Here is a 16,596-nt window from a genome sequence, read left to right as displayed (position 1 = left end):
GTGCACACACTTTTCAATTTTTAATTTGATAAATAGAACCTTTAAAATATTAGAAAATATAAAACACCATATTAATCTATAAATGATATACTCTTAAAGGCTCCACTTTCAATGTGAAACAACTAAACATAATGTCAATTACGTAAAATCTACTTGCTATGTCATGGGAGGAGATTATGCAGACCCCACAGTAGCGAAAAGTAGTTTCCTTCCCTATCATGGTGACAAAGTGATTAACTAGCGAGTTCAGCAGGAAGGAATGACATGCTTCCAAGTGTGTGTGGTTCCTTAAACTTCGTCAAGACACATTGCCAGATCTTTCAATTAATGTGTAGCAAGGTCACGAAATCAATTTCTTATCAGCCAAAAACACTCATACAGTAAATTTTATTTTCAAACCATAATCTCTAAATTAAATCTGCGTGCCTAAAAAATATAGCACAGAAACTCAGCCATTGGGTGTTCTGCCTGAGAGCGTTTTCACAAATGGCACAAGGCTTTGTATGCTATATATAGCCTACAATGTTTGGTTAGATTCTAATCTTCTAGAGAACGTCATTATCTTTTTCCATGGCAAATAAAGGACCAAAGTGTTAATTTCCTCCTTAAAATACGTACAAGGTTTGAACAGTTCTGGCATTCTACCTTCCAGCAATTTATTTGGGAACTTTTAAACAATTCTAACCCATGAAACTGTTTATGAATGAGGATTTCTTGATAATATAAATTAAGTACCTGAACAGAAATTGTGGGAGAAATCATGCTAATATGGAAAATAGCATTCTTTTGCAGTAAGTTCCATGTAAAGGGACCTTGTAGGAATTGAGCTTGTCTGACCAAAGACACTCAAGATAACCAAGTTTTTAATGGAAACTCTTTGACCTGAATATAAAATACATTACTTATTCCATTCAGGTACTGGAGTTGTTTCTCTATATTCCAATTTCTTTAAACAAGAGTATTTTTTCCCCTAATATCCTTATTATCATCCTACTCACAACTACCCATGAGACTACAGTAATTTAAGCCCTGGTGCCTTTTTTTCTCAATGGCAGTGAACCAAAAAGGTTAAAGGAACTGAAATATTTCAATTAATATAGCCTTAAGGTTTTAATATTCAGAAAATCACAATTTTCATGCCAGACAAATATGATTTGTTTTATGGTTTTTATGGTTCAAAATATTTGAAACATTTATACAAATGTTGCATACTAAACACTACACAGTGGTATTATCTCATACAGCTGACTAACAAATTCTACAAAATCTATTGTAAATTCAGATTCTTGGGACCAGTTTGAAAGTTGGTAAAATATAGGATATAAAATCATATTTCAAGAAAACAGGAAGAAGAAATCATCTGAGGTAATATACTAGAGTTTTTCAAAGCATTTTTCACACATCCTCCTAAACATGTAATCTTTTGGTTGATTTCAGCACTGCTAAACAGAATGGAAAGAATCTTTTCTAAAGCAAGGATGTGAATAACTCTTGGGAAGGGTTAAAACACATTTTTTTAAGGATTAAACAAAACATGTTTGTGGATGGAGACAGTATTTTCTTCATAATCTTCATAATTTTCTTCATAATCAATATATTGGAAGCATTAAAATTCTAATGAAGTAAAGTCACAGAGAGTAAGAATATTTTATTTCTTCCCAATTCATTCATGTGATCACTTATTCTACTTTAAATGAATTTAGAGCCTGATTTAAATAAACACAATGCAATCTGTTTTATTAACAGTCCTTCACTTTGCACGCATTAATGAAAAAAAAAATAAAACTTTACCTTAAGTAGGCAACTGAAGAATAAATATAGCTCTATGTAATGGTGTATTTAAAAATGATTAGCTCACTGCAAAGAATGATAAATGTGGGACAGGTATTTTCAATTGCACATAGACTTGAATTCTTTTTTGCAATTAAAGAAAGAACAAAGTACAAATATGATTAGAAGTAAGAATATTATTTTGTTACATACCAATAATGTCACACTTCCTAAGATTGTGAAAATGGCATATTTCTTACACAAAATGCAGAAGAAAATAACATAGTCACTGTGACTCCTGGGACTCTGAAGATGAATGAGAGTGTGGGTGCTTCAAAAATAGGAGGTCATCACAAGACATTAGTGCCCATATTGCAAATGACCCTGCCTTAGGACATACCACTTCCTAGTCCACAAAAATGTTCAAAAGAGCAGTAGATAAGTTAATGCAAAGTCAGTCTTGCACAGTGGATTATTCAAAATGAAGAAGGAAGATGAAGATAGTTTGGAGAAAACCAACATGAAGGTTATGGTGCTAACTGATCATTCACACAAATTTTTCCATCTGGCTATGATGGATAGTCTTGGATCCATTCAAGCAGGAATACTGTCCACAGTGTCTTAATAAATTCAGCACAGGCAAGAAATGATAAGAATGGGGTACCAATCAATCAGAATAAGTACTCAAAAACAATCCATTGTATTTTACAGATTCAATCCAAGGAATTTCAGGAGTGTCCAAGGATACAGTCAAAAAGAATTAGTCATTGTCCCCAAATAGCAGTCATTTGGGGGAGTCCCCAGGTGGTATTAAATGCAGACAGACTCCATCAAAACTTTTTCCAATATTACATATTAATACAAAAATAAAAAGGAAATATGACAACATGAAAAAACAAACAATTGTCCTTAACATATAGAAATGAGAAAGGCCTTGCTGAGAAAGTGACATGAGTACTGGGTCTCAGACAATGAGTCTCAGATTATAGTATTTCCAACATTGAAAGTGTCCAGTTTCTCCCCTGAGCACACACACAATTGATGATCCTGTCCCATTTATTGAATCTGACACAAAGTATTTTGATGCCTGGAAAAATATGAAATCCTCAGAATGGAGAAATTTGGGCACAGGTTTCCAGCAGAGAAGACCGCCCCTCTAATCAAGTCCACTCACACCATCCCTGGCTCATCTCACAGTCATCAGTGTTCTTTGGAAACTGCAACACAAGGGCAAGAACCATTTCAAAGCGTTTTGTTCAGATTGTTTGTTAAATGGCGCTTATAAAATTACATGACTTACAACCCTCCTCCCTACAAAATGAATACGTGTACCATTTTATTCAAAGGGAGTACACTCAGTCACCTACGACAGTGCTAAACCTCTCCCACAGGGGAGCAAATATAAAAATCAAGGTTTTATAGGTTTCTTGTGGGTTTTTAGTGATTTAGGTGACTCTGGTATTGTACTTCTTTGCTGATTGTATTATATTTAATACCTTACTTTTAGGACTGTAATACGGGGGGGGGGGGGTTCACTGAATTCGGGTCCAGAAATTCCTTCCAAACAAAGAAGACACCAGAGAAAACAAGTTTTCTTGTTGGAAATAGTGGAAAATACGTTTTATTTATGTTCCAACCTCTACTGATTTGTAACATCCACCTGGGGAACTTTGGGGTCACAACCTGGTTCAGCAGAAAAGACTATCATGGCGGCGTTACGGTTAGGAGTAGGGACGAGGGAGCACATGCAAGCAGATGAAAGCATCACCCGCACTGGTCACGCCAGCTCCAGAGATCAGTCAAGCAGGATAGCACAGTGGAAAGTGCACTGAGTTTAGAGGCAAGAGACCAAAATCCAGATCAGTTTCACGTTCATGTTTCCAACTGAGCCAAAAATCTGTTAGCTATCCAAAAAAGTAGATGAGCTGGAAATTGGCTACAGTTCAAATAAATGTCTCACAATAATAGAATCAAATAATTTTAAAATTGTAAGAGACATTAATAATGCTCCTAGTCCAATGCCGTGAGAATCCCACTTGAACAGGACTAGAATATACATAACAAGCTTGGAGACTTTGACACAATAATATTAAAATTTATTCCTGAGAATCTAGTTACTAGGGCTTGGCACACCCGGAGGGTTCCAAGTCATCGGGCTGGGATAAAAGGATATAAAAGAGGGATCCAATAATGGAAACCTGGAAGATAAGATTTTGGTGTAGAAATTTTCTTTTTAAGATGATGAGATAATATCACAGGATTTCTAAAATATACCTCCCCGCTTCTTTAAGCCAGAATTAGTCTCAGAGACTTTATATCTTTTGTTATTTTCTCTGCTACATTTTGTCAGATCCTTCTTCTATTAGATGGATATTCGGTTCTCCATGTTTAGTCCCCATTTCTTGGTTTTCTTCTCATATTTTCCACCTTTGCCTTTTAGTTCTGCAGTCTTTGGGTATTATTTTTCTGTCATTCCATTGCACATTATTGCCTCAATTTGGGAATAATATAGATTAGAAGATAAATAGATTTTACTGGAAGAGAAAAACAGGTTTGTTTTGCAGGAACAAGAAAGACTATTAACTAGTGGATTAAGGAAATCACTTGGGGGGAACAAACAACATAGGTTGGAAACTGCAGGTAATTACAATATTATAACCACAGATGTTATAAGTGAGTCAAAAGCAAAGTCTGAGTTGAATCAAATGGGGCAGAGGTTCTTAAAACAACACACTTTTTCCTGGGTACCAAGCAAGGGCTTCATCCTCAAATTATAATGTGAAAAATCAAGGGCAAATTATACAATTATGGTTAGAAAACACATCACCTTTGAGATAAAGTAGGGGAGGAATTTGGGAGAGGTCTGGGCATGGATAATGGAAAAGATCATGGTGGGGGGTGAAATTGGATTATTATAAATGGAGGGTGATATTGAACTGATGAACTGAAGTGTGTCTGGACTTATTCAGGTGTATCGTCCACTGATGTGTAAATAAATTTGAAATTTGTAGCTCCCCTGTTGTATGTGTGATCATTTTTGTAGGAAAGGAAACTCAGGACCAGAGACTTTAGTCTCCATCTTCTGGTGATTTTTAAGCCCTGGCTTGCATTACTGACAATTTTACCAGCTTATTGTCTTGATTCCTACTGCTATTAAAGGAGATGAGGACAAGGAGAAAGACGGTACAAGGAGCTGAATAGCACAAAGTTTATGGGATCTACCGAAGAAGAAAGTATTTTTTTGTGGTATGATAGCTCTTTCGTCCAGAGAAGCCTATTTGCTTTGTTTGTTTGGATACAAAATTTTTGAGAATCATTTTGGGGGTATGAACTGGAGTTTTTCCTTCAAGCTCTCTTCTCTCCCTAAAAAGTGTCTTTTTTTTTTTTTTTTCAGGCCAGTTGTTCTATTTATTCATCGTTGTGTCTGTATTTTTGGCTTTTCTCCAGTGACTGGTTATCCTTAAATGACCCTCATGTTTATAACTAGAGAACAATGTTGATTACCACAGGTAGCGTGGCCCTGATTTTGCCTGCCAGACAATTACGACCTCTTCAGTGCAATAAAGCTTCAAGTTTCCTGTGTGGGTGGGGCACAGCAATGTTCAGGCAATATTCCAGGTAGCATAGGTGAGGAGCGGGCAGAAAGGTGGCATTAATTTTCAGGGATGACAGGCAAATGACAAGGTTTCCTTTGATAGTGTTTTCTTGGCTTCATTTGGGAGTAAACACCAATGGGAAATTTATGTAGCCTTAGGAAAATAATGTCTCAACCAGTCACCAAGATTTCCACTCCCTTTCCAGGAAGGGGAAAGAATATCTCCACCCCAGGGAAAAGACATTGTCTTCACTGAAGCCCTGTTTGTATATTCTGAACTGCCCTGTTTGTAGCACTGGATTTTGCTTTGAGAAGTTCATTCTTAATTTATAGACTTCTCATGGCCCTTCTCTGACTTTACAGATTTAGGAGGTAGATGAACAGGAGCTAAACAATTGCTCCTGGTCTAAGAATGTCATCAAGATATTAAAGTTTATAAATAGTTTTAATTTGCATGCACTTATTCCTAAGGTATCATAAATATAGACACTACACATTTTTTTTTCTTTTTATCAGTTATTTTGATAACGTAGTGCCAAAAAAGCGAAATAGAGGTAGGAGGGGTTAAACCACAATTCATTTTTATTTTAATGAGATTCAATTTCATTATTTGTAGACGTACCTCACATAGTAGTTTGAGGACCATATGAGGCAATTGTCTGAATGTGTTTTCTCTGGGAAAATTCTTTAATCTATTAATTGAGGATAATATTAGCCCTTACTTCAAAATTGTTATGAGGATTAAATTTATAAACTCATGTAAAGTGCTTAGAATAGTCTAGCTCACAGAAAGCACGAAAATTAACATCAATATTACTCTTTTCTTGTGAGTAAGCTGTAAATCTGAAGTCACTTACTTAAGCATTAAAGAGATTGCATAAGAAAGAAGAGAAATAATGGGAAAACGGATAATCAGAAGACTGGTTAATTTGCTTCCGAAATAACTGGAAGTTGGATACGAAGTATGTGATGCCCATTAAAACTGGGACTATAGAGCACTGACAGTCCCAGAACAGAGGAAAGGCCATCAATTTTGCCAAATAAGGTTAGAAATCTTAACGTACTGACAAAACAGTAGAGCTATAATAAACGAAGCAGAAAAACTGAGACTCAGTCAGTCACTTCGTTGTGTTAAAGGTTCTATTCCTCAAATTCCTCTGTTCTTCTTTATATCATTATTCTCTTAAAAAGCAACAGAGGGCTAAAATGTAGGAAAATTCCACAGCTAGAGTGCAATCTTCATTTAATTTAAATTTCCTAGCAGCTCCTAAAGATGTGACTGGACAGAAAATATAAGCTGGGGGAAACTCCATGCTCACTTTGCATGCAAAATGAAAACTAATCCTAGAAAAAATGATACCAAATTTTTATTGTTATTGATGCTTTATCAGCAGCATATATCTGTGTATGTATATGATGAATTAATGTTTTAGCCTGAAGTAAAAACAAAAAAAGATAGTCTTCACTTGGGAAAAAAAAAAAAAAACCAAGACTCTAATAATGTCAAATCAGATGGTAAGTTTTATCTAGACTGATTTAACACAGAATTTTGAATAAGTCTTTTTGATGACTGAAATTGGAACTCAGAAGTTCCATGCTTATTTTTACTATTTTGGTTTAATTCTGTGTCATTAGTTATCTGATACTACTTTTCTGATCCTAAATATGCAAGTAATCCACCTAGAAAATACTGATTAAAAATAATTAAAAATAAATGAGACTTCTACATGAATAAATATTTTCATGTTTCATTATAGACTATTTGGGAAAATCTGTAATCTTATGTTCATCTTAAACCTTTCTTTAAAATCTCAAGGTATTTCTTAGTTTGTACTTCATTAATTCTCATAGTTGCCCTATGAGATAAACACGAAGGATGATTTAGAAAAATGATCCCTGAAACTCAGTCTGTAAAAATGGCATTGTCAAGTCAGATCAAGTTTTTAGTTTTAAAACTGTGAAGCTGATCACTGAAACTCAGGTGACAGAAGCAAGCCCTGTGTCTTTTTTTTTTTTTAAACTAAAACATGAGCTTAAAGAAAGTTTTTATAATGGTTTATTCTTTTATTTTTCTCTTTCTGTATGTTAAAGGAATCTGTAATCTTAAGGAGTGAATATTCTGAGGACGTTCCATCTAATTATTGTGGTTGAGTTTATCCTCTGTATTGTCACCTTTCTTGTCAACAGATGAAAGAGGTCGTATTTCCAGTACAAGGAAAAGGACTTCTGAAATTGGCAAAGGTTATTTTATTTATTTGGATGAAGTTCACAGAAATCATGCATCCTGGAATGTAAGCCTTGAGTTAATTTAGACTCTCATTCCTTAAATTGGTTACATTTTCCATTCAGTACAAGAAGTCCCAGGGAAACCTGTACCTCACTTTAAAAAAAAAAAAATTGGAGTTCACTCTGATGTGTTTCTAGATAGCTGTGTATCAATTTTTTTTTGTATTAGTATTCATTTACCTAAGAAATTCCTCTGGAATATGTAAAAATATGTTTGTTTTACAAAAACATTTGCTTCCTTAAGAATTTTAGTAACAAATTACATATGAAGGAAGATGTGTGTGCAATGTTATTGAAACATATATTTCCAAATCTTTCAATATTCTTTAAATATTACTTAAAAACCAAAAGGCATTTCTTTCCAAGGATTGGAATAAGGAGAAAAGAGAGAAGGAGAAAAAGAAGGAGAGAGAGAGAGACGGAGGGAGAGAGAGAGAAAGAAATCAAAGAAAATGTTTGTCCCGACTGCTGCTCAATTTTCTACTCCTAAGTTCCAGTAACATAAAATTTAATAAATGTAAAAGGACAAGAGAGGTTGCAGATGAACTACCAGGAAAGCTGATGATGCCTGATAAGAAATGAAAAAAAAATATTCAAAAGAGACCATTTGAAGATTTAAGTCAAAAAGACAAGGTTTAGAAGTTTCTGTGAACAACGGCTTTCTTAGAGGCAGTTTTGAGCCACTCCACCTTCAGGGTTTGTAACTGCACAGAAGTTATACATGGGTACAATTTAAAAATAATTTGTAAACTTTAACTTTCCTTGTTTTTGTTCCAAACTGTCTCACCTAATAAATAGACTAACTTGGGTCAAGAGAGTATTTAATTTGCCAGGATATGCAAAGCTAAACTGATGGACCACCTTTTTTCGGTAACAGAAACACCATGTTGGTATGCTAAGTTATTAAGGGTACCATTTTCTAAATTCTCAAAGCTATAATAAATTTTGAAACTGACAGAGACAAAATATATACACCCATTGTTAAAATAAGTAAATGATCTTGCCTCTTTCTCAATCATTTCTAAAGGTAATTATGGTGTTTGATCATACAAGAAAATGCTTGGTCTGTTCCCCAAAATGCACTGATACATTTTATGCCATATTTGTCCTACATTGTAATGTTTATTTTATAAAATATTTTCATTAATAACTGCAAAATAAATATATTTCTGAATAAGCTGGCATACACTTAGAATCTAGTTCAACAATGTATTAGGTCTCTTTGTTACTTTTAGAGCTAGAGATACTAACAATATTTTTGGAATGGCATTCATGAAGAATAGGTAATGTTTGAGATGAACACATGAAAATAACACACCTATCTTTAAATAAATCACAGAACATAAGCATCCGAATGAGAATTAACAATATGCAAGCCAGTACAGTTATTCCACTGATCTCGCTATTATATATAATACCAAAGCATTTCAAAATTTTTTGAATTGTCTTTGTTCCAGGCTATGCATGCAAAATATTTCACTTCATATTACTTTTTAACCATACACTATTTTCTTAAAACAATTTTGGCAAGTAATCTTCCAGTTTACCCATGAAATTTGGCTGAAAGTTTCTCTTAGCTGTTTCTGAAAATTAAATCCACTCTCAAAATCTCACTGCCATTGAGGACAGGGAAATATACACATACAGTTAAATAATTTAATTTATTATATTATATATAAAGTGAGAGTTCTAATAAAATATTGAGTACTGGCGGCATCATTTTCATAATTGAATTATCTCATAATTACATTTATTTGAGTGAGAAGTGGGTGATATCCACTAGTTTATGTTATTCTGACATGCTTGTTTTTAAAAATCATTGACATACGTAACATGACCTCATAAAAGTCAAAAGGTATATAAACACACACACACACACATATCATATAAATGTGACTACATGATTAAATATGAAATATCGTGGAGATGTGATGCAAAGAAGAATACTTAACAGCAACCTTTCTGTTCACATTTCTATCACAGACATTACCAGTTCATTAAATATTTAAAATGGCAGCTATTATTAGGACATAGTTTAGATAGTAAATCTTACTGCGTTAACGTCTGTGTATATGTACGACACACACACACATTTTGTATGCTTTGCATCTGTTCTGATGATTCTTGGTTCACCCATTTTAATGCGCATCCTCTTTATTACTGAAGAACAACTATTGTGGAAGCAATCACGTGTCCTCAGCACGTCAGTTTCAGCCTGGGCAGATTCATGCTAGTGGACTATTTTAATTAATATTTTTCTCACATTATAAACCCCTGGACGACTCCTTCTTTCTGACTCTTGGAAAGCCATCGTGACGCAGTTCTCTCTGCCTTTACCACCATCACGCTGCTCTCTAGTTTATGATGGTGTTCTTCCCGTTGAGTTTTACAAGCATACGTACGGTTATTAGATAATAATGAAAAACTGCTTTTCAATCATACAGTATGTCCCCCTGAGTGCAGGCATGCTTCCCTGTGAAGTGCTTGTGACGCTGTTCATAGCAGGCATGTTCTGCGCTATGGAAAGACTTCTGCACATGTGTACAGGTAGTCCGTTGCATCCTTCCTGAGCCTTCGTGACCTTAACCGGGGCAATTGTTTCCCTCCTCCCCGTTCAGATTCCACGACACGTCCAAGAACACAGCCCCACTTAATGAGTTTGTACGAGAGCTGGGAGACCACTTTCTCGCACCCGTCCATCCTCGTACCCAACACGCACTGCACAGCCTCCTTCCCCCGTCCCTGCTTCTCCTTCTCACAGCTCAGCTGATTCCAACTCAGCCAGCACTGTGTTCCAGGTGTGCACAAAGATTCTTCCAGCCCTTTCAACTTTCCTTCCCTTTTTTTAACACCTTCCTTATTACCTGGAGGAGGAGGAATCTTTCACTTCCTATATTTGTAATTATTATGCACCAGAAGGTAACCAAAAATATACTGAGAACCATAAGGAATAGCAATAGCAGTGTACGTCTAAAGAATTAAAATAACTTAAATTTTATGGTTAAATATCTTCAACAATTTCAAAAGCCTTTGACTGTACCCCCAAATTTCTACACAAACTTTTCCATTTTTTATCTTAAAATATACTTATCAGCATAGAGATGAGTGTGTAAATAAACTCCATTAATGCCTCAATACAGTGGTAAAAAATAAATTCCTATTCACATGATACTGTTCTACCCATCTGGTTTAAAAACATGTACTACACTAAATATATCAGGTGACTAGTAATATGCTGACAGTTTTGGTAATCTGCAGAAGGCTGAGGTCCCAGGGCTTGAGTCCTAGCTTTTCCAGGTTAGCCTTGGGACGCTGGGAAAATCGCTTAAGCTTCCAAAGTCCTGCTTCTCTATGTTCAAAAGGCGACAGCATGGAGCCCAGCAAAAGCTGGTTATAACCAGTCATGATGGTGTTTGTGAGTAAAAGACAGCAACTGTAGATTTTATTTCAAAAGCTTGTTATGAAAATTAAAACTATATTGGGTAGAAGCAGCATAAACTATAATGAACTGTACAAATGGGAAGTGCTATTTGTTTTATAGATTGGGAAGGTAGCCTTTTGTGGGCTGCCAGCTAATCCTTTCTTACTCGACCTAACGGGGCCATCTTTGTAACACACACTATGTATCGTGTAACTCAGCTACTTAATACCTGCCAATAGCTTTTTTTTTTTTTTTTTTTTATTGTTAACAGAATAAAGTCCATGCCCTGGACACCTTGACTGAATTCCCACTGATCCCTCAGCTAGTGGACCCTGTGATACATTTCCAGCATGAAATACTTAGGAGTGCCTTAAAAATACACACGTGTTCAACTTCTAGGTCTTTGTCACTGCTGATTCCTTTTGCCTGACTTCTCTTTGTCACTTTGGCAATCTTGATAAGACCTATTTATTCTCAATTCTAAGCTTAAATGTCACCTCCAATTGGAAAGCTTCCCTGCAGTTGATTGCACATCTCAAATTTACCTCTTTTTATACTTTTTATAACATTGTATCAAATCATTAAAATAGTTCTGTAACTGTCCTCAGACATACTAGAAATCAAGGCCAATTTCTTATTTATGATGTTAATCCAAGCGCATAGCAGTGTTTGTTAAGCAGAGGCCTTATGGGTCAAACAGAACGAGTAATAATGCAGGCACTGGAATTAGACAGACTTGGGCTTAAATCTTGGCTCCATCACTTATTTGCTGTGTCAGCTGAGAATTTCACCTAACCTTCTTAAGACTCTATTTCCTTGTAGATAAAATGGGAGTAATAACGGATGAAGGCATTATGCTAATTAGTATCTTCGATTCAGTGCTGACGACAATGACGATGATGAAAGTACTCAATAAATACGGTTCAATAAAAAGATAATTAAATGAAATAAATTCACTGCTATTGAAACTTGTTTCTAGGGGACCATGCAATCCCAATTCTGAATAACTTGTTCAAAACTAGCTCTTGGAACAGAATACATTTAGCAATGTTGGGTTACTACATAACATTTATTTGGCACGCCTTTGAGGGAGCCAGATTTTTTGAAGATTATAAAGATGATGAAGATGATGTTAATGATGCCAAAAAAAAAATCAACTTTCCTTCCTCAAGAAGTAGGCATCCTCTGTAACAGAACTTCTGTCCAGTGATTTCTTAATAGCCTACCAACAGTCTTAGAGAAATATAAAGAAAGGTGGGGGATCTCTTTAGAGATCTTCAAACTCTTCAAACCCAAAATACAACCTCGACTATCCAGCATTTGAAAATACAGTGCTTTAATTCCAAAACAATATTAAATATATTTCTGGAAAAAAGTGTCAAAAATCTGTCAGTGAATTAGTAAAAGGTGAAAAAGATAAAAACCATGGTTTGAACACTGTTAAGAGGACATTGGAAACCTCAGACAGTGAATATTAAAACAAGTGAATATATAACATTCTTTAAATAAGGAGAGAATTTAAGTTCAGAAGAAAATTCCCATTCAAATTATGTTCTGTGCGAAAAGAAACTGCAGGGCCAAAGGTCTTGAAATATTTTTATTTTCCACGGAAAATATTATCTGCCCTTCAGCTGGCTATTGACTTAACAGCATGGGGGAAAAACAACTGCATCAGATAATGGAAGATGTGTTTTTAGAAGAAATCATTAAAAACATGATTAGAAGCTGGTTGGCTGCGGAAGGTCCAAATTGTCAAAAATTATTGATGTTTACGATGGTAATCATGACAGCTGAAAAGTATCTAAATAACAAAAAGGCAACGCTGCTTATGAAGTGCTGGGGTGCAATTTGTAATGATTAGTGGAAAAGCACACTAATATGTTTGATGCAGTATTTTGAAGGTCACTCAACTATCAACTTGCTGTAATGCCGTTCAATTAAGTACACAATAAAGACCTAAGATTATTTATGGAAGGAATTTTCTAGTGCTTGTAGAATAGTAAATGACAAATCCCGGCTGTATGTACAAGCAGAAACGCCTGATCTAATGCACCATTAAGCAACTGCAGCTTTGCTCCACATTTTTTAAACATTAAACTAATTATGATGAGGTCTGGTCTTACTATATATTGCATATTTAATCTTTTTTAAGAGCCTATCAAATTGAATCACCAGACACAACTTGTTTATGCTATAAGCAAACACATGCAATATTAACAATGTACAATATCCTGGCTTAATTAGAAAAAGTCCATGTTATCTTAAATACATTTAGGAGTGTAATACCACACAGTTCTAATGTGAACTTGCCATTTAATTATATTTTAAAACTAATTTATGTTACTTGGAATTTTTCTTTCTCTCTCTCTCCTGCATAGAATGCTGCTCTGTTGACCTACTTCAAACTAGATTCTACTAAAAATGAAAGCAAGAATAAAGAAAGATTGCGCGAGCCTTTAGGAAAGAAGAGGAGTGGTGGTGATGAAAACCACAGACAAAAAATGACGCAAATTTGATTACTGGATGGTGATCTGTTCATCAAGCCGATGGGCTAAATTGTACCTGAGGAGGGATTTTCTGGGCATTTTTGCTCTGGGCTCTAGCTTAAAGTTCCATAAATGGGATCTTTTTCAGACAAGAATATATTTCAAATTTTTCTTTCTGTCTCTCTCTCTCTCGCTCCAGGGCATATATGCTGGGTATGCAGGAGAAAACTTTGAATCTCTTAATAATTGTCTCAAATTTAGACACTCAATACCTGAAGAAGATATCTGTGGGCAACACCTATCAGTATAGCCTGGACTTCATGAATTCTCTGTTCTTTTGTCTCTAAAGATACTGACCTTGCTCTCTACAACCTCGTTTTTCAGCTTAGGTTCAAAGGCAATCTTTACCAAAAATAAGATACATGTAGAGTCATCAGAAATCAATAGTCAAGCATAAATTCTGACCTGGGGAGCTCAGACTTATTGTTTAGTAATTAAGCTTTTTTATCAATGGCATGAAATCAAACAGTGTACAGGAAAACAACTTCACTTCTTGGGCAAGAAAAAGAGCCATCACATCAGAATTTAGTCTTACAATATAATCCAAAAGAGGTGCTAAAGATTGTTTACCTTCACAGATTGTGACACCGTTTCCTGAAAATCCAATGTTGCAGTAACAGCCTTCAGCTCCATTCCGTATTTCACATTTTGCATTTGGGACACAGGGTGTCTTGGTACAGTTTTGAGTGTAGGAACAATTCAGCAAAGTGGAAAAACCCACTAAAGAAAATAGAGAAGCACACCCTTTAAAAAGAAAAAGAAAAACCTTCCCCCATTGTTGAGTAGTAGACTACGTATACATTAATATCCTTCTTTCTTTCCATTTAGATAAACGCATCATGAGAATTTTCCCCCAGGGAGCATTTAGGTGAATAACAGGACAAGAGCAAGTAAGTAAAAAAATTAACTTTTCTTCAGCCTCATCGTTTACCAAGTAAATCTCAACTGAGCTAAAAGTAATACACAATCTGGGCTTTATAAAGAAAACCGCATTCTTAGATAACTGGCCCCTTCACTCTGAGATGAAATACTTTTAATGGTCACTGCATGATTGTAAAGGAATATTCATCCTCTGGGGCACGATTCTGTGCTGAAATCAAGGTCAGCTGAGTATCGGAGTCTTTCCAAAGTTAAATCTCTATTATTTCATGATGAAGAGCAACAGATCATACTATCCAGGAAGATAAATGCAATTATGTTTTTTTTCCCCTGTATTCTAATGATCTTCTAAAATTCTGCCTTTTCCATAGTGAAGTTTCTTTCACATGTTCTCCCATTAGGGGGAAAAACAATCAATTCAACATATGGGTCAAAGATTGATCTTTCAGAAACAGAACACCAAACACCACCAACCATATGCAGCGTTAAAAGAGAACAAGCCTTTATTTCAGAGTTATTGAAATCAAAGTTGGCAGTGGTATTTTGTGGGCTGGTAGGAAAAGATAAGGGAAAGCATAGGACGTTCCTCTATTTTTTTTTTTTTATTGTTGTCCTAGGACTTCTCAAGACAAGCCCACTTGGGATGGACAGTTATAAATCATGCCAGTTATTATTCTGCAAATAGCCATCTGAGATAAATTACCCTTATCTGGTAACAAAAGATTCTTAAACATTCAATTCTAAATCCCAGCCTCACATAGGGCTGTACACACTGTGTAAACCAGAATTAATTCAGCCTCAAAGGCGTGATTTATTCTCTCCGTACAGTATCATCGAAATAGTACTTGAAGTGAACCCCAAATCTGGGCTGAGCGGCAGTCCCCTTCAAAGGCCAGAAAACCTCCCAGAAGTGTTAATGGTTTGGATTTCCCCAGTTTCTCGGGGGAGGATCAGAAGACTTGTCAAAGGCTGAGACTTCGGGGACTTTGTCAGGAGGAGTGAAGAGGGGCCTCAGTCCCTGGGCCCTGAAGAGCGAACTCCAGAGTTGAAAGGCCAGGGAGAAAAACATCCTGAGAAGGGCTGTGCCGCTTGGAGTCTTGGCCAAATCCACCTGGCACGTGAGTGCCACCCTGGAAACCTCTGACTCCCTGCAAGTGCACCCGGGGCCCGGGGCGCGCGGACTCACCTAGGAGCGGGAGGAGTCTCATTGGCGGCGCCGCGGTGCAGGCGGTGGCGGTGGCGGTGGCGGTGGCGGAGCAGCGGGGCGAGCGGGCCGGTACCCGGGGTGCGACGGGGCGGGCGCGCCAGGCTCCGGCTCCGTCCCCTGTGACGCACCCGCTTCCTCCGGACACTTTCCGGCCTCTTTTGTGTGAGCGTGTGAGGAGCGCGGAGTCCGCCGGCCACGTCCGGCCCCGGCCCCGGCCCCCGCGCCCCCGCTGACCTCATGGGCCGCCGGTCCCCAGCGCTCCGCGCACCCCGACGCGGGGATGGTGCCCCCTCCCCAGGCGCAGCGTCGGGGCACGACCCTCAGGGCCGGTGCCCAGCAGTCAGCGCGCCAGAGACCCACGGAGCGTGCCCCCTGAGTTCTAGAACTGCCTAGGCCTTAGGGGTCCTTCCTCCAGCCTCAGTTCCAGGACACAGATTTCTCTTACTCACTAATACGTTTCCCTGAAGGTCTATGGGCCCAGAAGTAGACTGGAGCTTGGCGCCAACCGGGGCCTTCGTTTCCAGCGTTCAGTCCTCATCTTGCTGGGATCCAGGGTTCCAGACTGTAGAAGAAGGATCTGCACTATCTTGCTACAGGTCAGGATTGTGCCTAAAACGGCTGAGTGGCAACCCAGCAAACCAAAAAGCCAAGTGTCAAGAACTACGTGACTGTGAAGTACAAAATGCTGATTTCCACTTTCAACTAAAATTTACGCTCCCCTCACCACCCCCTCCCCGGAACACCCGTTGCAATGCACGTAGGTTTCCTTTTTCATGTTACAGTATATGAGTTGATTACAGAGACACAGCTCATTCAGGTTGAAACACAGAAATAAGTCTAGTGTAAAAATTTTGAAATAACTGGCAGGCAAGGCTGATCCATAAGGACCGAA

The 16,596-nt window shown here is 37.1% G+C and overlaps 1 protein-coding gene across 1 annotated transcript in view; it reads right to left on the bottom strand.

Moving 5' to 3' along the window:
- The window catches only part of ADGRL4 (adhesion G protein-coupled receptor L4), a 110,534-nt gene extending 94,675 nt beyond the window's left edge, over positions 1 to 15,859 (bottom strand). Inside the window, exons 1-2 of the mRNA XM_010963353.3 lie at positions 15,684 to 15,859; positions 14,189 to 14,338 (exon numbers count right to left, since the gene is read on the bottom strand). Coding sequence (XP_010961655.1) covers positions 14,189 to 14,338; positions 15,684 to 15,705 — 172 coding nt within the window. The 5' untranslated portion in view covers positions 15,706 to 15,859. The remainder of the gene's footprint in view (positions 1 to 14,188; positions 14,339 to 15,683) is intronic.
- Positions 15,860 to 16,596: the final 737 nt, after the last annotated feature.

This window comes from Camelus bactrianus, chromosome 13, assembly GCF_048773025.1.
Source record: "Camelus bactrianus isolate YW-2024 breed Bactrian camel chromosome 13, ASM4877302v1, whole genome shotgun sequence".
Classification (NCBI taxonomy): Eukaryota; Metazoa; Chordata; class Mammalia; order Artiodactyla; family Camelidae; genus Camelus; species Camelus bactrianus.
Note: the sequence above shows the minus strand (reverse complement) of the source record. Positions and strands in the feature narration are given on the sequence as shown.